Below are 27,843 nucleotides of genomic sequence, written 5' to 3'. Positions count from 1 at the left end.
TGCTCCAACCTACGGACCTACCACGTTATTAATAAGCCAATTGTGACCTTCCGATCAGAGGAAGGTCAATACTGCCACAAAGCCACCTTTCCGGAACTCAGGGGCAGTTAAAAAACTGCACTTTGAATGATGCTTTCCCCCAAATCGCTCAGGAGCCAAAAATAGTCCAGCAATTTGATTTTCCTCAACTCTATTTTAGTCTCAAAGAAAACCATTTAAATTTCATCCAGAGAAGGTTCAAGGGGATGTATTGCCACTGAAAATATTTAGTTTACACAGTGACCATGAGTTGCACATTTACTCAGAGAAACTTAGTAAAGAATCCGTAGGGTGTGTTGGTTTAAGAAACGCACACACAAAGAAGACACCACAAGTTTAGTACATTCAGCTTTCCGTCACGTGGAACCCGGAGACGTCTGTGTGACTCAACTCCCGACGCTTGGGAGCGCGAGGCCCGGCCGCAGAGGCGACTTCAAGTGGGTTGCTACAGCTCGTCTTTGGCCTGGCCCAGGACAAAGCGGTGTAACGATTCGAGGTCTCTCCCTCCACTGTGCTCACTGACTTTCTGCCCTCCACGGAAAAGCAATAACGTGGGGTAGCCTCGTACCTTAAGAAAAAAAGTATAAAAACCAGCGGTTAGGATCACACACAAACTGCTTTTTAAATCAAACCAGATCAGCTTTTACAGCTGTGGCTGGGAAATTCTGTGGCTAATTTTTCAAGGAGTACAGATCATGAAAAAAGGACCGGCTCATGTAGAAAGCAAAGCCATAGGGCTGTGTATTCACTTTTTAACCCAAAATGACATTAAAGATTAGCCTCAAAGGAATGACGTAAAGGATGGCCCAGGGACCTGGTGAAAATGCAGACTGGATTTGGCAGGCCTGGGAGCTGCAATTCTGACACGCTCCCTGGGGACGCCCTGCCGGTCCACAGACCCGAGCGAGACCTACAAGGACACATTCTTCAGCTGCAGCCACCTCTCTTCTCCTTTATGAATGGGAAGGCACAAGAACCAAGTGGCATTGGTTAATGGTAAGTAAACTATGTCTGGGGTTTCATCGATTCTCAATCTAATAAGGTCATAAACTTCAGAGGCTCCAAAAATGTTTTAAGAATACAACACAAAAAGAAAAACATAAAATCGCAAGCGTTCTAGGCCATTAGATTGAGCTCACAGCTTAGAATGAAGGCAACAGTTAACCCCAAGCACAGGAGTGGCCTGCTGGCATGGCCCTTTCAGGTGGAAGTTTATGTTTGACTGTTTCTTTTCATCAGCCACTATATATATTTTAGAATGCTGGCTTAGGTCTGAAAAATGAGCCATACAGGTGTTGATGACAAAGGTGGCAAGCCAGTTGTTGGTCAATCAATGAGAGTGGCCATGTAGGCAGCTCCACAGTCCGGACACTTGGAGTCTCAGTATGCTCGGACAGCAAGGCCTAGACACCGCCAGTGAAATGTGGACACTACTAATAAAAACAGATAAAGAAGCAGAATGCCTTTCCTCAGAGTAGCTCTTTTGCGTCTCAAGACAAAACAACTCAAAAGGACAAAGAATGGATCACTCAAGGTCAGGAGTTTGAAATCAGCCTGAGCGAGACCCCACTTCTACTAAAAATAGAAAGAAATTAATTGGCCAACTAAAAATATATACAAAAAAAATTAGCCGGGCATGGTGGCGCATGCCTGTAGTCCCAGCTACTCGGGAGGCTGAGGCAGGAGGATCACTTGAGCCCAGGAGTTTGAGGTTGCTGTGAGCTAGGCTAATGCCACGGCACTCACTCTAGCCTGGGCACAAAGTAAAACTCTGTCTCAAAAAAGAAAAAAAAAAGGGGACAAAGAAGACACTTTGTTGAGAGGATGAGGGTAGAGTGAGGTATCTTAGTTGAGTCCCAAGACCAAATCACAGCTCCACCTGGGATTTGCTCGCAACACTTGGAGCCCTCGTAATTGCTCTCATCCAGGTATACCCACCGAGTACTTGCTGCAAGTATTCCGCTCTGCCGTGCAGTCTACTTCAGCGATCTTGACCTCTGCCAAACCAGGGAATTCCTTTTTAGCAAGTTCCTCCCAGGTAGGAGCCAAATTCTTACAATGACCACACCTAGGAACAGAACAACGGCCACTTTGTTGAAGTCGTTTGAGATAGTTCACCTACACTTTACTGCCAAGACAAGCCCTGTTTCATCTGTAGGAGACAGTCAACAATTGCCTAGAAATTAATACATCAAATTCTCCACTGGGTGCCCACTAACTCTTTCTCCTCCTCCCATCCCAAACAAGGAATTCAAAATCAACCTAAGGTAAACTTTTGGGTAACCTGATCGAAGCAAGCCCCTATGAAAACAAGTTTAGATTTTGAGACCATTTCCGCAATATGGTGCATCGAGCTGATTTATGGACGCACCATGCACAGGAGTGGACGGGACACAGGACAGACTCTACCCGGTGTCTAAAGAAATCACTTGAATGCCAAAAACATTTTAAATTTGATTGCTTATGGTCTCAAAATTTCAAAACAACTTCGAGCTTCCTTGATGCTTCAGCAATTTGGTTCGAACGTTGAGGCCACAACTAAGTTTGGTTCAAACCCTCCCTTCCAGCCCTGACTTCAGTCCCTTCCCTTTTCTGTCCCTTCCCTGCTATATGAAAAGTTCCCCTTCAGGGAAAGGGGATTCTCTTTCCTCATGCTTGATCTATGTCACTTTAAGTTTTTAAAAAAGCATTATTTACTAACATTTTTAATTTGTAGGAATAAAAACTGCACAGCTCATTCAAGTCGTGTGCTCATTCACTTTTTACCCCTGCTGTCACGGGTTCCCAGGAACACTGCAAGTGTGACAAACTGAAGAGCAAAAGTGACATGTTTATCATGTTTAGATAAAGAATCTAACACTCTCCTAAACACTCTGCCTTTCCAAATGGATTATCTGTGACAACAAAGCATTATTCCTATTTTATGGTTGAGGAAACTGAGGTTCAGAGGAATCAAAGACACCTGGGGTTACAGTGGTTCAAGGTAAGTTCTGGAACCTGTCGCCCTCCCACCCCATTAAGTGCTTTGGTCTCAGCCTATCTGCAACCCATTTGTGCTCTGGTGTCCAAGACCATGGGGCACAAAGTTTCAAGTAATTGGGTGACCCACTGAATGGCTCCAACAGAAAGCTGAACTCCACTGGATTTCTCTATAACATCATTTAGAAAAAATTGAGGAAAAAAGTTACACCATAACGTTTAACTTTTTTTTTTTTTTTTTTTTTTTTTTTTTGAGACAGAGTCTCACTTTGTTGCCCAGGCTAGAGTGAGTGCCGTGGCATCAGCCTGGCTCACAGCAACCTCAATCTCCGGGGCTCAGTGATCCTACTGCCTCAGCCTCCCGAGTAGCTGGGACTACAGGCATGCGCCACCATGCCCGGCTAATTTTTTTTTTTTTTGTATATATATTTTTAGTTGGTCAATTAATTTATTTCTATTTTTGGTAGAGACGGGGTCTCGCTCAGGCTGGTTTCGAACTCCTGACCTTGAGCAATCCGCCCGCCTCGGCCTCCCAAAGTGCTAGGATTACAGGCGTGAGCCACCACGCCCGGCACCATAACGTTTATTGTTTATGTTTTAATAGCTGAAAAAGCTATCTATTTGGAAAAATACACAGATGCCACAAAACTTAAGTTTTCTGGCATGATAATTTGCCTCCATTTTACGTTTTCTCCAAAGTAAACTGTACTTTAAAATAGCCTCATTCTCTATAATCGTGGGGGCCACTGAACTCTATATTTGAATATAGCAGCAGGATAATACTTTCTCATTTCCTATAGCACGACCCATGTATAAATGCAGTATTAACGTGTGCCCAACACTGAGTCTGGAGCAAATGAGTTGAAAAACATGACATTACCTAGTACACGAGGACGAAGTAGTTTCTAATTAAACAGCCACTTACCATGGAGCATAAAACTTGACAAAGGTTAGTCCTTCTGCAATAGTGTCATCGAAGTTATTTTCAGTGAGCGCCAACACAGTGCCCTTCAGGGGAAGAAAAAGCCACAGTTGAAATACAACCCTTAAACAGGGCTTTGGGATAGCAGAGATATGAATCAGTAATTTTTATTTAAGAAACAGGGACTCTCTGTTGTCCAAGCTAGAGTGTAGTGGCTCAATCACAGCCCACTGCAACCTTGAACTCCCGAGCTCAAGCACTCCTCCTGACTCATCCTCCCAAGTAGCTGGGACTACAGTGTTACCACCATGCCTAGCTAGTTTTTTATTTAAAAAAAAATTTTTTTTGTAGAGAGATGGTCTTGCTATGTTGCCCAGGCTGGTATCACACTCCTGGCCTCAAGCAGTCCTCGAATCTTGGCCTCCTGGAGTGCTGAAATGACAGGCGTGAGCCACTACACCCAGCCAGCGAGTTTTTTAAAATGCTAGTATGCATGCTCCAAAGTCATATAAAAATATCTGTACGACTTGCATCTCACAAGCTACACACAAGGGCAGGCTAGCAGCAGCTGCAGCCTCTGAAAGGCAGAGTGTCCCTCGGCCGGATGCTGGGAAAGGTGGCAGCACACTGCGCAGGTGGGCGCCGTCTCCGGGGAGATGAGGCAGATTGAAAACTCTAGAAGGAACTCCCAGGCCACTGTGCTACCCCCGCAGCGTCAGGTGCAGCCACCGTCCTCCAGGGCTCTGTGGTGCGGATGAGCCACTGTGAGTGCCCCCGGCTGGAGTCTGCGCTTCCCCAGCTCGGAACCCCCAAGACGCCACTGCTCAGTCTGCCTGGTGCCTGGGCCCAGCTGCTCTGCCCGCTGGCCGCGCTGCGCTCCTGCCACACGCGTCCGTGACCGACCGCCGGTCCTCTCTGTGCAACAACAGAAGCACAGGCAGTGACATGTTCACACGGAACACCGTGCCTTCCGTTTTTATGTTCAAAGTCAATGTGAAAAACGTTGACAGCAGCTCTGGCTGCTGAATTTAAGGGGAAAGTGCTACATGGCTGTCTCTGCTTTAAAGCGATTCTCTCTGGACGGTCCTCCACAAAATTCTGTCTACGTGTTTCTCCAAAAATGGATCTGCGATGCTCTCCTGAGAGCAGGAACAGGGACGATTTGTCACATGCTAAGTGTCCCAGGGCTGCTCTACTCTCGCCTGGCACCGAGTAAGGGACATCAGCGACTGGGGCCACTGCGGAACACACCACCTTTCTTTGTGTCCGGCAACATGGCGCCCCCTCACTGAAAGACCCACCTACTGGTGAAAACCTGTCTTTACAAACAGAAACAGTCCTGAGACGAAAACATCCATAGCATGTAATTATATCGATTTGGGATGACCTTTATAACCACCATGACACATACGTCCCTCTCACATATGCGGTCACAGCAACTACAAAATCATCTGTTTAATTCTGAACCCGAAGCTTCAACTAACACCCAGGCCGTCCCCGACCTGGAGTCCAACTACGGACCGGGTGGGGGCCGGGAGCCCCTGACTGCCCCCATGCCGGGAGGAAGGGACAGTGGCGCCACCGCTTTTCCCAATTCTGAACAGCTGGGGCTTGGCGGGTAATGGCCCCTGTGCGTCCTGTTCTCTAATTAAATGTTGAGGGTTCAAGGTTCCCAGGGGGCACGGGCACGCTGCCCCCTCCGGCCCCGGCGTCGCAGGCAAGAGCAGGGCGTGCTCTGAGGCACACGTACGGGAAGTGAGGCAGCAATGAGTGTCCTGCTTCGGAAATCTGTTGACAGACAGGCCTGTGGTTACTAGCTGGGACATCCAGGCCCTGCCCTCCTGGGAAACACATCATCGCTACCTTTGACTGTCCCCATGGTGCCAGCGTCTATCTAAAGGAGGTGACACAAACCACTCATCAACCGTCCCTCCAGCCGAGCTCTGCGCTCATGCAACTGTCCACGGGACTCTCTGCCGAAATATCCAACGGACCTGAAAATCAGCACCTTGAACACCGAGCCGCGGCCTTCCTCCCGCTCTGGTCCTGCCCTCGTGCGAGGCACCATCCTCCGCGGCACCATCCTCCCCCACGTCCGAACGCCAGAGACCCGAGACTCCCCGCCCCAGAACTGCGCCCTACAGACGGGGCTCCTCGCCCAGGACTCCTCGCCCGCGCTTTCTCCTTCTCTCCACCCCTCGGTCACAGCCTCAGCTCGGGGCTCCTGCCTTTCGTGGCCTCCCTCACGCACGCACGCTGCCGCCAGGTCCGCTCAGCACCCTCCAGGCGCTCCCTACCTACACGGGAGGAAGTCGGTAATCCTTGGCTGGCCGCCACATCCTGTGTACTCCAGCACACCCTCTCTGGCCCTCAGGAACCCTCCCCCGCACCCCCCATCTTCCTGCTGCCCCCCCACCCCGCCCCGCCCCGCCCCGCCCCTGCCCTGCCCTGCCCAGCCCGCCCCTGTCCTGCCCTGCCCGGCCCCGCCCCTGCCCTGCCCTGCCCTGCCCAGCCCGGCCCTGGCCCTGTCCTGCCCGGCCCGGCCCACACCACACTGGCTGGGTGGTGCAGCCGCGGCCGAGCCCCTCCACTGGCAGCCCTGCCCGCCCCGTCTGTCCAGCAAACACTGATTGTCTTTCAGCTCTTTGGGGACACTTCGTGCCCACCTGCCCCCGTCTATCTCCAGCGACCACGACTGGCCCTGCACACACTCTTGTCACAGCCCCTGTGACACCTACTTGTGCCTGTCCTCACTGTCTGCCCCACAGACCCAGTGAGCTCCACAGGCAGGAAACGGGTCTTACTTGTTTTTGTTTCCTGGTGGCCTAGTTCAGTGCCGGCCACACAGCAGGGGCTTGATAAATGCAGGATGAAACCTAAAGCCTTACGCTATCTGAATGAGCGAGGACAACCCCTCTGTGCATCGGGGACGCCCAACCAAATTACATGTCCCGGGTGACTGGCCTCAGTCCCATTGCAGACGGCCTCTCTGCTCCCCATCTCGCCACGCGGGAAAGTAAAACGACTGGAGCAAGTCACAGACATGAAGGGAACAGGGCCCGAGGGGCAGTGGCTGGGACATCACAGCCACCACCCACGCACAGTCAGCTCCCAGATGACTGAATGGAAAGGAGGCATTCTCTAAGACCTTTGACACCAAGCATGGTCTCAGGATCTGTATCTATGTCAGGTTTTTAAAAGGGAAGGTTCTGTGCCGACCCCTCCAAGCACGCAGAAGATGATGAGGAACTGTTTGGTGTGGAGAAGGCGACCGTGGCAGCCGGCCACCAGAATGACCCTGCACTGTCTGCCAGCTGTCGGAGGGGAACGCCCTCTGCGGGCACTGCCGGCGACCCCGCCGCCGAGGCACCCACCTTGCTGGCCTCGGGCTCGGCGGCCAGCCCGGGGGCCTCCGAGGGCGCAGCGGTCTCGGTCTCCGGGGCGCCCGGCTCTGTCCTCTGCAGCTGTGACTCCACGTACTCTCTCAGGGACTCCAAATCCCGCTTCCCTTTGTACTGGTCAACCTGTCCGAGACACAGGCCGCACAGAAATGCCGCGGAGTGAGTGACACGGGTGCTGCGGGCCACTTACCCTCCCGACCCCGCCGCCCGGTCAGATGCACCAGCTGCGCCCCCTGCGCACACTCAGCCGGATGTCTCGGCTCTGGGGAGAGAACTTGACAGCTCCCTCTTCCCTCTGGGGAGTTTCAGGTCACGAGAGTCTCGGCTGAAGGCCACCAGCGAGCCGGGGGCCCACCGGGCATTTCGAGCAGCCGACCGTGGGCCAGGGACGGAAGGCGGGAGGGAGGCAGAACCTCACCGCCAGCAAGCGCCGACCGCTCGAAGGCCTGGAAGGCTGGTGTTCCTGCCAGAGCACGGTCACCCTGTGACTACAGACCTGGCCTAACCCAGCAATCACCCGAGCCACTGAAACGTCTCAAAGTAGTGTAACAAATGGCAGTTTTTCTCAACTACCCAAAGCTTATCAATGAAGAGAACACATTTGTTCCACTATACGTATTCCCCCAAACCAGGGCCCAAATGACCAACACTGACAATTCACTGTGCCCACTAAACCTGCGGTCCCCAACCTCCAGGCCTCAGCCTGGTCCTGGTCCATGGCCTGTTAGGAAAAGGGCCACACGTCACCACCTGAGCTCTGTACCAGCCCCCGCCCCCGCCCTGCGGTCTGTGGGAACACTGTCTCCCATGAAATTGGTCCCTGTTGCCAAAGAGGTTGGGGACCACTGCCCTAAACCACCCAACAGCCCAGCCCTCCGGCGTTAAGAGCTGAAACCTTCTGTCTCAATACTAAGAACCGAAGACACACCTTCTTCCCGTCTCGGAACCAGAGCAGAGTGGGATAGCCGCGGACCTGGTTCCCCGAGCAGAGCTCGTAGTGCTGCGTACAATCGACCTGAAACAGAGGACAGTCACCTGCTCCGTCAGTTTCTTCACCAGCCTTCCTGCCAAAGGGACTATCGAATACCTTGTACTTAAAAAAAAAATTGTATCTATTTTTCAAGCAATTCAGAATCTGCAGCCATTCCTGCCAGCAAGGTGCAGTATTTAAAGAGACTTTTCCTAAACGCTGCCCCAAAATAAACAGAGCTACGGGGAGCAGGGTGAGATTTACTCTAGAGACAAGATTTATTTTAGCTCACTTAAAAATGCCAATTTTTAGGGAGCAACATTTTAACTTGAGCAAGTTAGGAACTAGAGTCGGGGACCTGGCCTGATATTTGGGGCAGGGGTTTAACCTGGCTGTCAGCAACTGGGACCCCATGTCACAATACCAGCTTAGAAACTTACTCTCATGTTCAAACTTACAGAGCTTTAAAATCAAGGGGGAGCAAGTAGTCAGTTTTAAACAGGAATATATGGCATATAATAAAGGTAAAAACTGAAAAGATGTCAAGATTGTAATCTGTCCTTAATTTTATAAACCTAACTTACCAGCTATCACAGCTCTTCAAGTTTTTAATTTCATTTAACTCTTATAAAAACTGTGCCTGCCCAACATTTTCAAGATTATCACTTATTCTAAGTCACTTCTTTCTTTCTGACTTTCTATCAGCATTAAAATCAGCGAGGCAGGAGCGAAAAACTAAGTAGTTTTTCGCTATGTCAGCAAAGGAGAGTACAATATTACTTCAACACATTAGCCTGCAGACAGAGCAACTCAAGTGCTGAACTGAAGTGCAGGGTGCCTCAGCCCGAGGTCTGTGGCGGGGGCAAGCATCTTTGAGGGTCCAGTCTAAACCAGACGCTCGTGCCCAGGGGCGAAGGACCTCAGTGTGGCCACCCAGGCTTGTGTCTGCTCACGCCTGGGTCTGCTAGGATCCTCTAAGGGCACAAACCAAAAATAAATGCTCTCCCCAAAAGTTCATTAAATAAAGTAAGGATACCAGGAATAGGGTAAGATGGAAGACAAGAAGATTATTTTATAATTATTTTATAATTTTATAATTATAATAATCCATGAAATGCTCAATCAATATAAACACATAATCATAACACATTAGAACACATTCCTGAAACAGTTTAACGAGTGACAGTGGAAAATCCATTTAACTAACAACAATAGTGATTATAATTTACTAAGCACTTGCCCTGCACTGAGCATCATGCTAAGCAGTGTACTTTCATCTTCACAATGGCTGCATAGATCTCAGCTCAGTTTTTACAAAGGGGGAGACTGAGGCATAGAGAAGTCTTGCCCAAGGTCAGCCAGCCAGGGCTAGCCAACCCCCAAGTTTATGCTTTTGACCATCTCACTGCCCCAGGCAGAACATCCTCTCAACTGTCCTTCCTAGACAAGCAGATTACTTCTGTATACCAATCAGCAAGGTAGAAAAATGAGATTTTTAGGAAAGGAAATCCACGCGGGATGTCTGGTGGGTGCTGGAAGACGGCTGACAGTAAAAGTGTTTGATGGCCCAGGAGCTGCTCTGGAGCCTGTTCTGTGTATTTCCAGAAAGTCCAGTCGCACAGAAGTTGTCAGACATCACTTCTGGCTTCTCTCGGGTGGGAAGCGCTGGAAAGCACCCAGGCCGCGGCGCACGCGGGCTCGCCACGGAGGAGGGGCCCCGCGTGCTTGCAGGAGCACAGGGCCGGGGGCCTTTAGCAAAGAGCTCTTGGGTGAGATCAAACGTGGACGGTGTCCAGCACGCCCCGTGAACATTCTAGAAGGCTCTACCCTGTATCTTTGCAGAAGGGGCTCCAGGGCTGCCAATTCAGAATTGGCCATCTCTTCAAAATAAACAAAGCGGCCAAGGCCGTAATTTATCTCTAGACGGTGGAAAAAGAGCCAGCAAAACTCAAAACCAGCCTGCCATCTGTGAAGGTGAAATGAATTATCAAGTGGCACACTAAATGGAATTAATAAATCAAGGTTGCGACTTTGCACACAGAATGAATAATGGGCTACTCTGCTAATTAATCCAGCCCGAAGCAGTCCATTTCCAGTTTAATAAGGGCTTTCACTTACCTTGCCAATCTTGACAGTTTCGGAATGTTCAAGGCCCAGCGCCAGCTGCTCCCAGGTCGGAGCCAGGGCTTTGCAGTGACCACACCACGGAGCGAAGAACTTGATAAAGTGGTCGCCTTTAGTGGAGAGCCAAGGCGGGGAAGGGGGAAAAAAGGCGCTGTGATTTACGTCATACCTAACTAGAGATTTAACTGAATAATCGGATCTTTGTCCTCTTGCTTAGCAAACCTCAGTTCGGTATGAACCCTTTTATTGGTACAGAGGGACTCCCTGCCAAATATGTTTCTGTCTGTGACTTCGTAATGATACTCCAAGCAAAACCAAATTTGTTATCTTTGATGGACACCCAGGAACCAAGTCATTATTTGGAAAACTGGCAATTAAGGGAGAGAGTCAGGCACTTATCCTGCCTTTCCTACAGGAACTAAACCACTGAATAACCCAGTGATGAACACCAGCAAATCTCCCTTGCTAAAAAGTCAAGGGCTAGGCCGGGCGCGGTGGCTCACGCCTGTAATCCCAGCACTCTGGGAGGCTGAGGCGGGAGGATTGCTCAAGGTCAGGAGTTCGAAACCAGCCTGAGCAAGAGCGAGACCCCGTCTCTACTATAAATGGAAAGAAATTAATTGGCCAACTAATATATATAGAAAAAATTAGCCGGGCATGGTGGCGCATGCCTGTAGTCCCAGCTACTCGGGAGGCTGAGGCAGAAGGATTGCTTGAGTCAAGGAGTTGAGGTTGCTGTGAGCTAGGCTGATGGCACAGCACTCACTCTAGCCTGGGCAACACAGTGAGACTGTGTCAAGGGCTAAAAATAAATAAATAAATAAATAAAGTCAAGGGCTGCTTAAATTAGACAATCAGGCAACCCTCTGGAACACACGGGCCCCGATGCTGACTGTCACAGCCGCCACATCCCAGAGAGACACGTTCGGACATGCTGTGCTGCCACCACCAGCGACGAGGTCTTCCCTTGCCCCACTGGAACTGATTATGTCCCCAGACCCAAAGACCAATGCGCAGGAAATAGAGAAATCAAAGAAACATGTAAACCACGCCGTAGGGACACAGTCAGCAAAGGGCAGATAGCCGGAGGCTCCACGGGGCACACCGCCTTTGTCCTTGGCGAGAAGGAAGAGGAGAAGGTGCAGATGAAAAGGGCCTCAACAGGCACACAGGCCCCACGACTTGGACGGGGCACGGGAGGCTGGCGGTTTCCTTCCTTGAGCCGGACAGTGGTTACGGGGTGACCGCTTTACAGCCGCTCACGGAGCCCTGCATTTGTCTTCTTTAACTGTGGTATATTTTACCATAAAATAGAAGGTTTGAGAAACTAAGTATCACCAATATCAGCCCCTTAGCTGTGTGGGGGAATCAAACCCCAGAGCATCACCATCTGGACACTGAAGATTTTTATCTAGACTATTCTACTTGGACGTCAGACTGATACCAAACCAAAATCAGGCAGTGGCCAGGGAGAGAACTAAGCATCGGACCGTGAACCTCGGCCTCCGAGCACGGCAGGGAACGTACACAGAGCACTGTGATATTTAGGAGACCGTTTTCAAAAAATGAGGCGTGGTACAGAAACGTATTTCAAGTATAAAGAATACCTAATTTCATTCATATGTTATAATGGTCCTACTAAATTCTGTTTAAACAGGCAAGAGAAGCTATTGTTTCTGCCTGTGGCCAATAAGCCTATGATTAACGTTTGTATACAAGCATAACTCAGCGACATTGAAGGTCTGCTTCTAGACCATTGCGATATACAGAATATTGCAATAAAGTGAGTCCTACAATTTTTTTGGTTTCCCAGAGCATATCAAAGGTATGTTTACACTATGCTGTAGTCTATTAAGTGTGCAAGAGCATTACATCTTAGAAAACAATGTAAAAAGCTTAATTAAAAAATACTTTATTGATAAAAAATGCTGACAGAGAGACATGAAGTGAGCACATGCTACCCAGAAAAACGGCTAGACTTGCTTGATGCAGGATTGCCACAAACCCTCAATTTGTAAAAAATGCTGTGTTGGTGAAGTGCAATAAAGCAAAGTATGCTTGTAAATAAACACTTTCTGTTCAGTTAGTGTGCAAATTAAGTGTGCCTATTCATGACTTGTGAGCTACAAATTTCCACGTCTGAGGCTTCAGCTTATCATTAGACCTGGCATTTTGCTATAAGGGCAGAGACAAAAGGAGAAAGAATGTTTACGAAGAAGAGCATTAAACAACCATCCTAAATGATCCTGGAGAGAGAGAGACTTCACCAGGTCTACTGATGCAGTTTCCTAAGTGTAGCAAGAAGGCAAGGCCAGCAAGTCAAGGAGTAAGCGTCGGTGGTTCTGTGGAGCAGGCACCCACCCCCAATGCCAGGAGACTCACCCACCTTACCTTGTGCGACATGCGGCTCAAAGTTGCTCGCTGAGAGCTCGTACAGCCCCTGCTTGAGCTCAGGGGCTCTGGGCGGTTCTACTGCTGGCTCTGGTGTCTAATGGGAAGAAACAGAACGGCAGTCACTGGGTTTGTCCATGAAGGCAAGGTGAAACCCATCAAGGGAGTGACCTGCTTCTGTCTAGAACCTCCGGCAGATGGCCCTCATCACCTGACCACCTGGAGCCTTTGTGCAAGGCCGCTGCGCAAAGCAGCAGGACGGGATGTTTAGGCAAAAGCCCCTTGCAAGCCTTCACCCTGGGCAAAACCTCTAGGTCGGGGTTCCAGAACTACTGGGTGACAGCCATCTACACCCTGAAACCCAACCAAACAAAACAAAGTGAAGCACAGCCCCTTCCCTGTCCCTTGCTTTGAAACGTATCCTGGGATTTCACATAGAATACAAAATACAATTCCTGATGGACTTAATCTGAAGGATCAGTACCTAAAGAAGCATGGGTAGCACAGTGGACGAAACCGAGAGTGAGAGAGCAGCAGGTAGCAGGAGGGCCTGGTTATCCTTAATTCACACAAATGGCAGGAAAAACTGTGACGGACAGGTAAAAGTAGATGCCACGAAGGAAAATTCAGGTGAACGAAAGGCAACAGAGAAAACCACGCACTGGGCATAAGCTGCACTTTTCAGAAAGAATAGAATTCATGTGCCTAAGTGTGGGACAGAAACACACCAAGAAGGGGCAAGTGGCTTTTTAAAAGATGCTCTGCCAGTCCCCAAGTGACACCAGTGCATACCACTACACAATTCCACATTTCTCCATTTTTGAGGCCCGGTACAGTGGTGGCTTCCAACCGAAGTAACCATAAGTGAGGAAAAGATAACTGAATCACGGCTTTGCCGCAGACACACGGGTATGTATTACTAAATTTTTATTTGGCAGTTCTAATTCCTATTAAAAGGAATATCCAAATTAAGTCATTAAAGGCTTTAAAATAGCTGACAGCTCAAAGCTTTGCAGAGTTGTGATCTAATCATAAATCACTGTGAAGTTTTCCTTTCTGCTGCTAGCTTGTCAAAACTTTCAAAGTGCTAAGTACCCACACAAAGAATGCCCGAGAGAATGGCGGCTAAGTGAACAGTGAGTTTAAATAAGGGAAATAAAACACCGTGTGTCATCCTTCCTAAGGCGGTCAAAGGGCTTTCAATATTAAAATGCTCACTTATGGCACCCAAGGGCACTGTCACTTCCTGTGCTCCTTGGCAGACACCAGAGCAGCCCACCACCGTCACAGGAACACCACGCTGTGTCACAGAAACGGGTCCGGTCTCACTCTGCTGGTGACACAGTCAGCTGATACGATTCTTAAGAAAGCGATCTGGCAATATTCATCAAGAGCCACAAAGATGATCTTTGCAATTTTTTCTGGCCTTGCAATTTTGTCTGGGAATACTATATTCTAATAATATTACTCAAAAGGGGGGAAAAGTCCTTCACAAAGGTAAATGTTTTCCTTACAGCATTACTGATGACAGAAAAATTGTAAATAACCTAAATATCCACTGACAGACAAAAGTCAAATTATGGCAAATCCACATGATAAAATAATAGAAAATATTACCAAAATAAAGACCATCTAACTATATAAAAATCATTAATGAAATATGTTTATGTGATTATAACTGTTCAAGAAAAAAACAGAAGCAAACGTGGAAATATAAAAATTGGGATACAGGCCGGGTGCGGTGGCTCATGTCTGTAATCCTAGCACTCTGGGAGGCTGAGGCGGGAGGATTGCTTGAGTTAAGGAGTTCAAGACCGACCTGAGCAAGAGCGAGACCCTGTCTCTACTAAAAATGGAAAGAAATTAATTGGCCAACTAAAAATATATAGAAAAAATTAGCCGGGCATGGTGGCGCATGCCTATAGTCCCAGCTATCAGGAGGCTGAGGCAGGAGGATCACTTGAGCCCAGGAGTTTGAGGTTGCCATAAGCTAGGCTGATGCCTTGGCACTCTAGCCTGGGCAACAGAGTGAGAATCTGACTCAAAAAAAAAAAAAAGCTAAGCTCAAATTGAAAAGAATTTTTGCTTTGCTGCATAAAGTCCACATGCTTGACCTTTTCCACATTAAGGCACACTGTCATTGTTTCTGGTAATTATCCGAGACCTCCTGTTGCTGGGAGACACTTAAAATCCAGCAAGTAGGTAACTGCGATTCTGGGGCAGCAGAGGGTGGACTGCAGCAGGCCATCCCTGCACCGCCCGGGGGACAGGACCCGGACGTGGCCTCACAGTCCTTACTTTCCTGCCGGTGCAGCTGCCGCGTCCCTTAGAGTGAGAGGTGGCCCGTGAGATGAAGTCTTTCTGCCGTCCCCTGGCTGCTGGTGTCCTGACTCAAGCCATCACAGACAACTGGCTTTTTTGGTGAAAAGTTTATTTTAAAGGTTTATCTGAGGCTATCAGCTCCTCTCTGAAACTGGTTTCCACCCATCTAATGCCTACCGCCCCTCCCCCAGAACATTTTCACAAAGGAAATAACGTGAAGCTTAAACCCATATGAAAGTTACACCTGCCCATCCAGCTTTCCTGCTGTGACAAAGATGCAAATTTGCTCTCTGAGAGGTTTGTGGTTTTCCCCGTCACCTAAAATTAGATAAGCCTCTGGCTCAACACCATACACCATGCCCAGCATTTTCCACCGTGCCGTCTGAGAGCTTTAAGACGCAAGGTACGGCAGCACCGAAGCAGAGCCAAGTTTCTGATTAGCTGTGACATCCACAGAGAACACGGGACGGAAATGAGAACCACACAAACACCCTGGAAAACGACACGCACGGGCGGCAGGGCTCCAAGACGGCTCAGATGGCAAATGGCCCCTTCAAACCAGCGACGCCACGCTGACACAACAAAGCAGTCTGAGTTAATTGCTGAACCTGAAATTACATTCAAAGGCTTGAGACGCTCCTTCCAGGTTCATCAGAAGCGTGGAGCTGGGAACACGCGCCGCCCCTGCAGCTCCCTGAGTACGGCAGCAGGGACCAGCGCCCACCTCGACCTCTGGCGGCCCGAGCACTCCGAGTTAATCCCAAAGCAGCACCCGCAAAGGGACACTCAACCAATGACTTACGATCACAGCGATTTATAACAAAATGAAGACTGTAACGTCAGCTGGGAGAGGGAAGACTGTAAATTCTTCCCAGTAACATTCTTACAGTGTCTGCAATCTCCTGACGTTACCCCTGGTGCAGGAAAGAGCATTAAGACCCCGAGAGCATTCACGGTGTTCAATGACGTCAGCAGCGACGCCAGTTAGGCCGTGGCTCGGAGGACTAAGGAGACAGGGAGGAGCCGGGCTCTGGCAAGGCTGGCGAGGGCAGCGCAGAGCCGGAAGCCGCGGAGGAGGACAGCGAAGGTCTGCAAGCCGGGAGAGGCGCCAGAGTGGCCTGGACTGGGTGCTCCGGCTTGGGCCTGACCCCAGGGGGTCGAGAAGCCAATCTCTGATGCTGGGGCTGTCAACTGTGTCACCTGTGAGAGGGCGCCGTGGCGATGTCAAAAGCAGTAAGTGCTCATCTGAGACCGCACACGGAAATATCTGGAAATGACGCTCGCAGAGGCCTGACTGTAGCCAAAGAACGGGCAGGAGGCAGCAGGGGGACAAGGTGGACAAGACAGTGGTAGCTACTGAAGCTGGGAGTTCGTTAGACTCCTCTCCTTTCGTGCACGTTTGACTATTTTCATAAGAAAGAGTTTTTTAAAAAGTCAGTCTTTGCTTATAATTTCAACAAGCTCTAAAAAAGGAAAGCTGCTTGTTTTAGGCAGCCTTAACAGTTCACCTCGACTGGCCGCCGCCCTGTCACACATCACCCCAAAACCCGGCAAAGAAGGAGGGGGGTGCTCACCGCCGGCTCCTGGTTCAGCGTCTGCAGCATCCAGTTTTCCAGCGTCTGGAAGTCCCGAGGACCCTGGTACTTCACAGCTTCTTGGCCAGGCTTGAAAAACTTTAAGCTGCAAGAATAACAAAGCAGCAGACAGAGCAAAATGTTAAAGCCCTTCCAGCTGCTCCGAGTTGGGAGCACTCTTATCGGGAGCAAAGTCATTTGGTGAAACAATCAGAGAATGAGCTGTCAAGGAGCTGCAGCCAGGCACATAGCTGCCACTCGCTGATAAAACCTGGAAAGGAAACAAAAATAATGCTCTGGGAGATAATAAATTCACTTAATCCTAAACTTTTAGACAGTTCTTATTTTATTCAAGGAAAATAAATCTGAGGTGAAAACTTCCAGCCTCCCACTGTGACCTAAACCCCAAGTTGCACATGTTCAGTGCTCGTTTATAGAACCTTCAGGCTTTTCCCTGCTGAGTGTGTGTGTGTGTGTGTGTGTGTGTGTGTGTGTGTGTGTGTGTTTAAACAAGGACTGTGGCAGACACAGCATTGTTTTGCAATAAGTGTATCCTTCTAGGCTATGTTGGCAGGTATTTGACGCTTACAAAGCATGAATATTGTTACTATGAGAATTGGAGTTTCTAACTATAAACATCCTTGACACTGGCTGATGTAGCCCATTCACTTCCCCACAGAGAAGGACTCTTCTTTGTGCTGTGTATGTCAGCCTCTGAAGGAATCTGCAGAGAGGACACAGGAGCAGTTCCTTTAAGGGTGGCAAAAGACGTGACCAGAAGATGAAACTAACACTCCTAGTTCCTGGGTCACCCACTGGTCATGGGAAAACACGCTCCAGGTAAAACTTAATAAAAACGTCAAGGGTAGGGGAAAACGTGGCTACAGACAGAAGAAAAAGCAATACAGACTGGTATTTGTTGGCAAGCCTGTTCATCTAAAACACCCCTAACACCTCTACAGCATGCACGTGGACTTTGAGTAGATCCCCAATGTACAGCATCAGAATTGTCAGCAGCCAAGATATGCTGAAATTCCATCTGAAGGTTTGAAGAGAGTGTTAGTTCAACAGCTGTAACAGAATACGACAGACTGGTGGCTTATGAGCAGAAACTTATTTCCCACAGTTTTGGAGACCGGGAAGTCCAAGATCAAGGTGCCAGCAGATCCAGGGTCTGGTGAGGGCTTCCTGGTTCATAGACGATGCCTCCTCACTGTGTCCTCTTTTATAAGGTGCCTAATCCCACTCGTGAGGGCTCCACCCTCATGACCTAATCCCCTCTCAAAGTCCCCCACCTCCTGATACCATCACATGGGAGATTAGGATTTTAATGAATGAATTTTGGGGGATACAACTATTCAGTCCATAAAAAAAAGCCAACTCCCCTTAAAATGAAGTCTCATAGCTATATGAGAAAAACAGTACCTTGCCTAGATTAGGCATTTAAATTAAAATGGGTAAATTAGCTTTACTGAGGACCTGCCCAAGTCTGAGATTCTTCCTTAATAAATTCACAGAGCCCAGGGACAGAATTGGAGCTTCTGCTACAAACTTTCCAGTCGGTCTGGGCCATCTGACTTCAATTCTCACTGCCACTGGCAGTGAAGGAGGTGGGCCACAGGGTATGAGACGTTCCCACTATTACCAAACCCCCACAAGGGCATGTGCATCTCCTGGAGATTTGTTTCTCTTTCAAGGAGACTGCAGGGGAAAGAAATCCTCGCTTAGGTGTCACTTTGGAAAACAGCAAGAGGAACCTTCTACTACTATAGACAGTGTCATGGGTTCAATTGTGTTCCCCAAAACAGATCTGGGTGGTCCTAACCCCCAACCACAGAGTGTGACCTTATTTAGAAACAGGGTCTTTACAGAAGTAATCAAGTTAAAATGTGGTCATTAGGGCAGGGCAGGCCCTAATCCAGTGTGGCTGGTGTCCTTCTAGGAAGGGGAAATTTGGACAGAGAGACACGAGTGCAGGGAAGGCCACATGAAGACAGAGGATTGGAGTGATGCACCTGCTTGCCAAGGGACACCAAAGGTGGCCCGCACACCATCCAGAGCCAGGAAGAGGCAAAGGATTCCCTACAGGTTGCCAAGGAGCACGGCCCTGCCGAGTCCTTGATTTCAGACTTCTAGCCTCCAGGTCTGTGGTTCAATACATTTCTGTTGTTCTCAGCGACTCAGTTATGTGGTGTTCTGTTACAGCAGCCCTAATAAAATACAGGGGTTTCCCTCCTGAGCCCCGCCCTGCTCACAGTTTCCCAGACACAATGATTCTTTACTGGTTCAACAGGAAGACCTCCCAACATTTTCCTGTCCACAGCTGGCCATGTCTAGTGGCTACGAGGGCTCACACCCCTTCCTTCTCCAATCCTCAGCTCTGATTAAACATATGGGGAAAGAATGACAGAAAAGCTAACATACAGGTGCACACCCCAGCTTAGGCATTTACAGTCGTCATCTGATTCAGGTCTCACCATCACTCCGATCGATGGGTAGTTTTAGAGGAATAAAAGCTCACATGGACAAATCTATAATTGCCCCAATGTGACCACATTTTATACAACGCACTCCACTGCCTGCGTTCTATGGGAAAAAATATGTTCCTGGGAACTTCTGCAGGGATATGATGGTCACAGAGGTTCCTTCCTATTCCATGTCCAGAGTAGTGTGAGCTCATTTTTGTTTTATTATGTTTATTTATTTATTTTGAGACAGGGTCTCACTCTGTTGCCCAGGCTGGAGTGCAGTGGGCCGATCCTAGCTCACTATAACCTCAACCTCCTGAGCAATCCTCTTGCCTCAGCCTCCCAAGTAGCTAGGGCACACACCACCATAATTGGCTAATTTTTAAAAATTTTTTGTAGAGATGGGGTCTTGCTATGTTGCCCAGGCTGGTCTCAAACTTCTGGGCTCAAGCAATCCTTCCGCCACAGCCTCCCAACGTGCTAGGATTATAGGAGTGAGTCACCACACCTGGCCTATTTTCATTCTTTTTAACAACACAAATCCAGTGTAGGGTTTATTTGGAGAGACCAGATCTTCTACTTAAAAATCAGGACACATGGTATTCAACACGGATCTTTTTAAGTTTGTGAGTATCACCCACAGAGTAACTGACGTTGCAGCAGACAGCTGTTACGACCAGGTGCAGGTGGAACCCTTCACTTCCCTCTCTGAAGCCCCAAAATGTGCGTCCTTCTGAGCCCTAGCAGGGCTCCCATTTCACCTTCCTGCGACAGGGTTTATGGCACACACAGCCACAGAAGGTCAGCAGTTTAAGAGTGGGAAGACAGCACAGCCAGCCCATCTCTTGTCCCTGAATTTAAAAGTAACAGACTCTGAACAGGTAAGTAATTTCCTCCTTATCCTGCTACGCATCACCTGCTTCTTTGGGACACTCTCGATCCACACTTTAAAGGCACTGCTGTGCCGCATGCATAGGACAGTGGATGCCTGCATGTAAGTACACATAAAATAGTAGGTGATTTTATCCTCACTGATCTGATTTGATATAGATTCAAATTATGGCACTTAGATTAGCAAGCAGCCTCCAAAGACCAAGAGTTCCAGGATCTTTTATGGAAATGTCAAATTTCCAAATGGTAGGGGGAACCCTAATATTTATTGGATGTGCCCAGATTGGCGTTTGCACACACGCTTTCCCATGTAACTCCCACACCAATGTTATCAGGGGCGGGTGGGGGTCACCCCGCTACTTAGACTCAGAAGTCGAATGATGCAGCCAGAGCTGCACGGTAAGGAAACGGTGGAGCCGGGATTCTCGGTTCAAGCCCCAAGTTCCCTCCGCTTTTCCACAATACCCCTCAGGTCTGAAGATAAGCTCTGACTTTATGCTTAATCAACGGCCCTCTGTATTACCCAATTAATAATGAATCATATGGAACTGACTGCATTCCTCGATTGATAAATATTTAGAGAGTTGCAATGGTCAACACCACCTCCCCCCCCAACCCCCCACTGAAAGTAACATCTTCCCTTTTTCAGGAAACTGCTCTCCCCTCCAACACTCGCCATGGGGTCTGAATGGGGACACGTCTTCCTACAAGCTCCTGCCTCCCCGGCCACAATGACCCTTCCCAGAAGGGGCGCTCTGTGCGAGCAGGGTCCTGCTCACCGTTTCCCAAATGTAATGATTCTTTACTGGCTCAGCAGGAAGACCCCGAAACGTGCTCCTGAGCACAGCTGCCCATCTCTAGAGGCTACAGGAGGAGCCACACTCCCTCCTCCAAGTCCTTCCCGGGGACAGAGACACAGCTGGAAAGTCAGGTCGCCTCCAGGGAGGCACAGAAGAATCAGACCCCTAAACCCCAGATCTGAGACTCAAAGCTTCCTCCACAGCCTTTTAATCCCCTTAATTAACCCCCTCTTTTGTCTAATATGCCGGTCTCAATTTCTGTTTCTTATAACCAAAAAATCTCTTAACCATCAAGGGAGTAAGTAGCATTGTACCTTGGTTGGTCACCTTCCTTTCCAACAGAGAAGCCCTTGTCGCATGGGAAATAACTCTAGGAAGGGTGTCTGGGAATAAGAGTCACCAAAAAATCAAACCGAAATTGATGGCGCAAAGCCTGTGCACATACTGGTGAACATCAAACGTGGCGGGATCTCACGTTTGGGAGACCACCATTTTTGTCCCGCGAACATTTTCTCACAAACAGGAAAACCCAACACTGATCGATTAAAGGCTTTTTCCAAACACAAGACAAAAGGCATCTAAGATAGCCACAGCACTAAATATAATTTTTTCCCAACAACTGCCTGCTTAAATGTAGCATCTCCTCACTCCTCAGAACTACAAAGGAGGTTACCCAAAGTCTAACATGGACTTTCTTTGGCAGCACGTGGCCGGGAACCCCCTGGGAAGCTGCGCCCTTCCTTCCGACTTACGTGGGGTACCCGCGCACGCCCTGGGCAGAGCACACATCCGAGCTGGCCGTGCAGTCCACCTTGGCCACGTAGACCTTGGCGTCTTCCATGCTGTTATACTTGTCTCCCAGGTCGTTCCAGGTCGGCTGCAGCCGCTGGCAGTGTCCACACCTGCAAGAAGGGAGAGGAACAAGCACACTGAGGGACAAGCGCACCAGGCCATGGGTGTCCAGCCCACGCTTTCAGCCCGGCCACAGGACAACGGGGCTCTCGACCCTTTTCACACTGAAGCAGATGGCAGCTCACGACTCTGGGACCTCACTCCCCTGCTTAAACCCGGGCACACTTGCCACGCTGTCCTCAGAATCAGAACAATGTCCTAGATCCCCTCAGTCGGGCCCGGACTGACCTTGGACTTGAGCTCTATGCCAGAACTCCCCCTCCTTCCTGGTGGCCTACTCCTGAGCCCAACTGCAGTGTCTGCAGTTCTCTGAAAGGACTTGGGCCTGCCTTGGCCCTGGGACCCGGACACACTCAGATACTTCCTCCCTAAACCTACCTGGCTAATTCCTGTCTGCCTAGGTTTACTTTGGGCGTCACTCCCCCCAGCAGGTCTGCCCTGCCTTCCCAGGCTGTTTGGCACCAATTCTCTTCTCCTCCCCTTCTGGAAAGCTGCCCCCCATCCTGGGCCACAGCTGAGCACTCCTACTGCGACCATTTCTTGGTAAGTCAGGTCTCCTCTACTACACAACCAAATATCCACAAATGCAAGGCAACCTCAAAATTAAATCAACTCTGCATTTTCTCCAATGGGAAGCTAAAAAAGAGTCTGTGACCACTCAAACTTTTAGAGTTTACACAATCAAACATCTATTTATAATATTAACTGTATGAGTTTAGTTATATACAAATATTTTGAAATCATCTATCATTTAAAATATGTTAATTGGGATCATTGCTTCTCATCACTCTTCGCATTTCATGACGGCATCTGCATCTCTCCCAGCACTAGATCCACTCTTGGAGTTGCACAGCTGGCCACCTTCCTGCGTGGTCTCAGCCGTCTGCAGTCCCATACTTGCATTTTATGAGACACCAGAAACTTTATCCCAAGTTTCAGGTACAACTCCATAGCATTGTGGCACATGGGTTTGTTTATCTGCTTTGTCATTTATCTGGTAAGTGAACATTAATGTCTACAATGTAACCACCTGTTGTATTTGTTTAATGCTCTTTAAAGAAAAAAAACCACTTGCTTACAAAAACACTCCACATTTATAATTGTGAGTGCTCCCTCAAAATAATTTCTCAGTAAAATCTCTGTTGAAGCTCTTTGCTTCTTTTTTGACAGATGACCTCAAAAATAAGCATTTACATGCAGCACTAAAAAGGTTTGCTTCAAGCTGCTGCATCTTCCCTAGGCAGCACTTCCTTGGCCAGCTAACAGAAACGCTGCTGTGTAAGACACTCACATGCAACACGATTCCCTCTTTTCTGGAAGATAACTGGGAGGGAAAACCCAGCATTGTATTTAAGAACATGTGGTGTAAGTGCCAAGAAGGCAAGCACTTCTTGTCCTTTCTGCTACTGTACTGTCTCATGCACGGGCTTGGCACACACTAAGGGCCTGGCAACTTCTTAGGTGAATGAATGACAAAAGGCACAGTGAAGCTGCATGTGTGGATTTAACTTCTGTAGATTCAACAAAGTGAGCCTGGAAAAGGGGCAAAAAGAAGGTAACAAGAATAAAAGAAAAAAGCCAAGTCCCATGGAACCCTGAAGTGTACACACACAGTGGGCGATGTGAATTTTTTGTTCCTTGGCTGGCCTCAGCTCCTTCTCAAGGCATGGGCACCTTACCACATCAAGTGTGACCCTACTGTCTAAAGATACAAAGTTGAGAACTAGTCCATTTGATGCATAACCAAAAAGCCACAAATGCTAGAGGAAACGGTGGCTGTGAGGACTTACTGACTGTGGGGCGGTCTCCAGCAAAGCACCTTCCCTAGGGCATTTTCAAGGGCAGTTCTAACCCTAGGAGAATTTGTCAGATATGCTCATGCTAAAACTTTAAAACTCCTCTCCATCCTTGACAAGCTTTCTTGTGAAAACATGAGACTAGATTAAGAATGAGAATAAAGAGTAGGTTCATTATGCATTAAATCAAACCTGACCATCAGGGACCATCACCAAGCTGGGCATGCCAGTCCCCTTTACCCCTCATTGTGATGGATCCACAGGTGCCCTCTAGTCGGCCCTTCTCAGCTGGGGCCCTGACAGCCACAGTATGCACTCTGAGATGGCCAGCTGTAATCAGAAGGTAGCCTGTGGCCAAGTAACAGAGCAAAGCCACCTGGTCCAAATCTTGACCTAACTATCGCCAAGTTCAGGATGAACCACAAACTGGCCATAGCAAAGCTTCGACCTGATGTTGGCACAACATCTACAGCAGTAGGACAACCCTACTGCTGCCAAGTTCAGAGCAAAAACATACAGATCGATGTTACATGGTGCCTCAGTCCCCAAATCACACGTGAGCTTGGAGCACCGAATGGCAGTTTAACGCTGAGCTCCCAATGCATTGAGAGCTCAGCTCGCAGCGACTCTGGGACCTCCCTCCCCTGCTCAGACCTCCCCACAGTCGCCACCTTGCTCCCAGCACTGGGTCTCAGCATTAAACTTAGCAAGGCCTTGCTCCAGAGCCTCCTTGGTTGAGCCCTGCTGACCTCCCATTTGACCTTCACCACGCCAGAACTCGCCCTCCTCCCCTCTGGGCCTCTCCCGAGAACACTACTGCTTTATCTGCAGCTTTCTGAAAGGGCCCTCTTAAAATCTGACTTTTAAATGCCATCACAGAAACCCACACAACTCTGTTTAAATATTTGTAGTAGACTATTAAGAAGTAAATAAAACCTTAAAACAGTTACTTTTTCTGGGAGCATCCACCTAAATGTGTAGAAGCCACATATTTAATATAATGGGAAAGGGACGTACTGAATACCAAGTGCTCAGACTTGCCAGCTCACTCAGACTCAGACTTGCCTTTCCTCTCACCAGCCCAGGACGAGCTGGTGTTTACTGCAGATGCTCCAAAATTTAATCCCCATTGGCGATGCAGGTACTTTCTACACCTACATGTCAATTTTTCTTTTAAAAAATAAAGGAAAAAGAAAACCTGTAGACAGATTTATTCCACTGAAATGGGCTCCGATTAAGTAGTATATTTAACTGGAATAGTTATTCTGAGAATACTTTTGCACAGAGTAACTATTAATATTGATTCGCTGCTTTATGCTACAAAGTATTTCCATCTCATTGATAGTACTAAAAATTCAAGTTTGGGAACTTGAAACACAATGTATTCCTTACATACATTGTTAATAAATGATGGCTATGACCCAGACTGGCCAAAAAAATGGGACTTAACTCCAAATAAGCTGAAACACAGCAAGAGCCTGAATACGAAGCACAAAGAAAAAGATTTCTCTTACTTTGAAAGGCACAATTTCTGAGCAGGCCAGAAAGCATCTTTTCTCTATTTGTTGCTATTACACATCTCTCTCCCAAGCCCTGGGGAAGAATACCAAATTCTGCACTAAGCACACCCAGGCCAGTCCGACATCTCAAATTGTCTTGTGCCCTAAAATCAGGGTATTCTGCTCTGGCCTACGAGAACTTCCCTTCCTCAGGGCACCCAGGTCCTGGCAGGAAAGCACTGCATGTGCGTGTGTGAGTGACAGGAAGCCCTGCCCATGAATAACTCTCAGGGTAGGGGGCTCTTGGGTCGGCAGTGCGGCCCACCCCAATACCCACCTAGAGAACCAAAGCAGGAGGTTATCACCTGTTTAATGGGGTGACTTTCCCCATCTCACATTTTACGTATGACCTGGCCCCAGGGGAGCGGAGGGGAGGAGGTGACAGATGACAGCCCTGGAGGGCTCCGCGGCCCAGACCGGAGCTCACACCCACTGCTAGCTGCGGAGGGCGGCCAGAATTCGCACCGTCTGGGCTCCCGGGGCAGCACAGGGACCCGGCTCCCTGGGCCGTTCGTTCCCTCCTACTCCACGAAACACGCAGAGTGGGAACTCACACCTTCCCGAGTTCCCACTTTCTCAACTGAAGCCTCACGGAGGGGACACGCGTCCACACCGACCCCAGCGGTCCGCAGGAGGGGCGCCCCCGAGCGCACGTGGCCACCGGCCCGGCCCACTGCCGGCCGCCGCGTCCGGCCGACACAGGAAGTTTGGGCGCGGGGCGGGGGCCCCCGGGTGACGTCTGGGGTCCCCGCTGCCAGAAAGGACGACGACCCCACCTTCCCCCCTCGGTTCCAAGGCGGGTGCCCGGAGAGCTCGGGAGCGCGGGGCAGGGCGGCCTTTTCCCGGCTCTCCCCTCGGGGCCCGCCCCCTCCTCCCGCGCCGCCCCGGCCCCGGCGCCACGTCAGCCAGCGCCGGGCCGGCTGCACCCCCGCCCCGGCCCGCGCCCTTGCGCCCCGCGCCCCGCGCCCGCAGCGCCTCGCCCGCCCCCGGCCCGGAGCCCACGCGCCCCGCTCCCGCCGCGCAGTGCGGCCCGCCGGCCTGCGCCAGTCACCAGGGCGCGAAGAACATGACGAAGTGCGCGGCGCTCTGGATCCCGTGCGTGAACATGTCGGCCGTGTACAGGTGCTTGGCGTGCGGGTCCTGCGCGCCCGCCGCCGCCTCCCCGGCCTCCCCGGCCTCCCCGGCCCCGGCGCCCCAGCGCCCGCCGCCGCCGTGGCCCAGCAGCAGCAGCAGCAGCGCGGCCAGGCCTGGCGGCCGGGCCCGCGGCGGGAGGAGGCGTCCTGGGCGCGCGGGCATCGCGGCGGGGCTGGGCGCGCTCTCGCCGCGGCCGCCGGTCCCCTCCGCGCCGCCGCCGCCCACGGCCCGCCCCGCGCCCCGCCCCGGAGAGGCCGCGCCCCTTCCTCTCCCGCCCGCGCCGGCGCGCGCCCGGCCCCCGCTCCCCGCTCCCGGCGCCCCGCGCCCGGCCCCCGCTCCCCGCGCCCCGCACCCGTCCCCGCTCAGCGCTCCCCGTTCCCGGCGCCCCGCGCCCTGCACCCGGCTCCCAGCTCCCCTACCCCGCCCGAGTCCGCGCGCCGGCCAGGCAGGGAGCGAAGGAGGGGACCGAGCCTCTAGATCCTTCAGCGCGCGGGCCCCGGCACTTCCCGGGACTGGCCGGTTCGCCTAAATCCCGCGGGGCCGTGTCCCTCTCCAGACCCAGCCCCCCACCGGCCTTTCTCTCGGAGCGACCGTGAGCACCGACGAAGGAACGAAGAGGCCAGGCAGGGAAGCCACAGAGGGGACTGTCGGCCTCAGTCAGTCTCAGCACACAGACACCCCGGGATTTCAGGCCAAAGGAAGAAAAAAGAGCTGCTGTCAGCAGAATGTAGGAAATTGGGCAAAAGTGGCTGGGGTTTACACCTCAGTGAGTCAGATACTTGGCCAGACCTCAGCTGCGATTCTGGGCCTGGGCTCAGAGGGGTGATGAAACCGGCTTCCCAAGTGAACTCCACTGTCCCTGCCCTGCCTTAACTTATCGTGAAGAGGAAAGGCCAACGCAGCCTCTAGTAGATGAGAAGGGCTCTTTGCAGCCCTGGCCAATGTCCTGGGCCCTAACTCATCCCGGTTACAAAATGAATGATGACACACCTGCTCTGGCTGAACTCAGCCTTGTGGAATGGCCAAAGGGCATGCCCGGCACTGGGCACCTCGTAACTCACACCTGCACACACACCTTATGGCAGATGGCAGTCGGAATCCCAGCCCTGCCCTGGGGATCTGAAGCTAAAGGAGGGTGAATCACCAGGTTGCTTCCTGGACTCTGGTCTGTGATTATCCTCAATCCAGGAGGCCCCAGGTAGTAACACCTGGCGTGGCATCGGGGTAAGTGCCTATTGACTCCCCTGTCATTATTCTGCTCCAGCCCTAGTTTCAGCCACTTGTGAACCTTTAACCATGGTTTGCCAAACACAAAACTATCAATTTCCCTCAAAAACCTACTCTCCCAGCCACTCAAGAGTCAAAACAACCACATTTCTTGCAACTATCATTTCAGTGTTCATATCCTGAGAAGCCCCTAAACCTGGCCTATTGCTATAGATTTCCAAGTGTGTCCTTCATTCACATGGCTAGAAAATTAATTTTCCTAAAGCCTGTGTTTGATGAAGGCAGTTTGCAGCTTAAACTCAGACCAACACACCACCACTGTCCCTATGGCCTT

The 27,843-nt window shown here is 50.2% G+C and overlaps 1 protein-coding gene across 1 annotated transcript; it reads right to left on the bottom strand.

Moving 5' to 3' along the window:
* Nucleotides 1-113: 113 nt before the first annotated feature.
* Nucleotides 114-26,485, bottom strand: TXNDC5 (thioredoxin domain containing 5). The gene is made up of 10 exons (XM_076010466.1): nucleotides 26,200-26,485; nucleotides 21,634-21,783; nucleotides 16,723-16,828; nucleotides 12,827-12,923; nucleotides 10,430-10,545; nucleotides 8,270-8,356; nucleotides 7,315-7,464; nucleotides 3,944-4,026; nucleotides 1,978-2,107; nucleotides 114-607 (listed from the first exon to the last, which is right to left on the bottom strand). The coding sequence occupies exons 1-10, from the start codon at nucleotides 26,442-26,444 to the stop codon at nucleotides 485-487; spliced, it is 1,287 nt and encodes a 428-aa protein (XP_075866581.1). The 5' UTR covers nucleotides 26,445-26,485; the 3' UTR covers nucleotides 114-484.
* Nucleotides 26,486-27,843: the final 1,358 nt, after the last annotated feature.

This window comes from Microcebus murinus, chromosome 15 (assembly GCF_040939455.1).
Source record: "Microcebus murinus isolate Inina chromosome 15, M.murinus_Inina_mat1.0, whole genome shotgun sequence".
Classification (NCBI taxonomy): domain Eukaryota; kingdom Metazoa; phylum Chordata; class Mammalia; order Primates; family Cheirogaleidae; genus Microcebus; species Microcebus murinus.
This window is presented reverse-complemented; position numbering and strand designations above follow the sequence as displayed.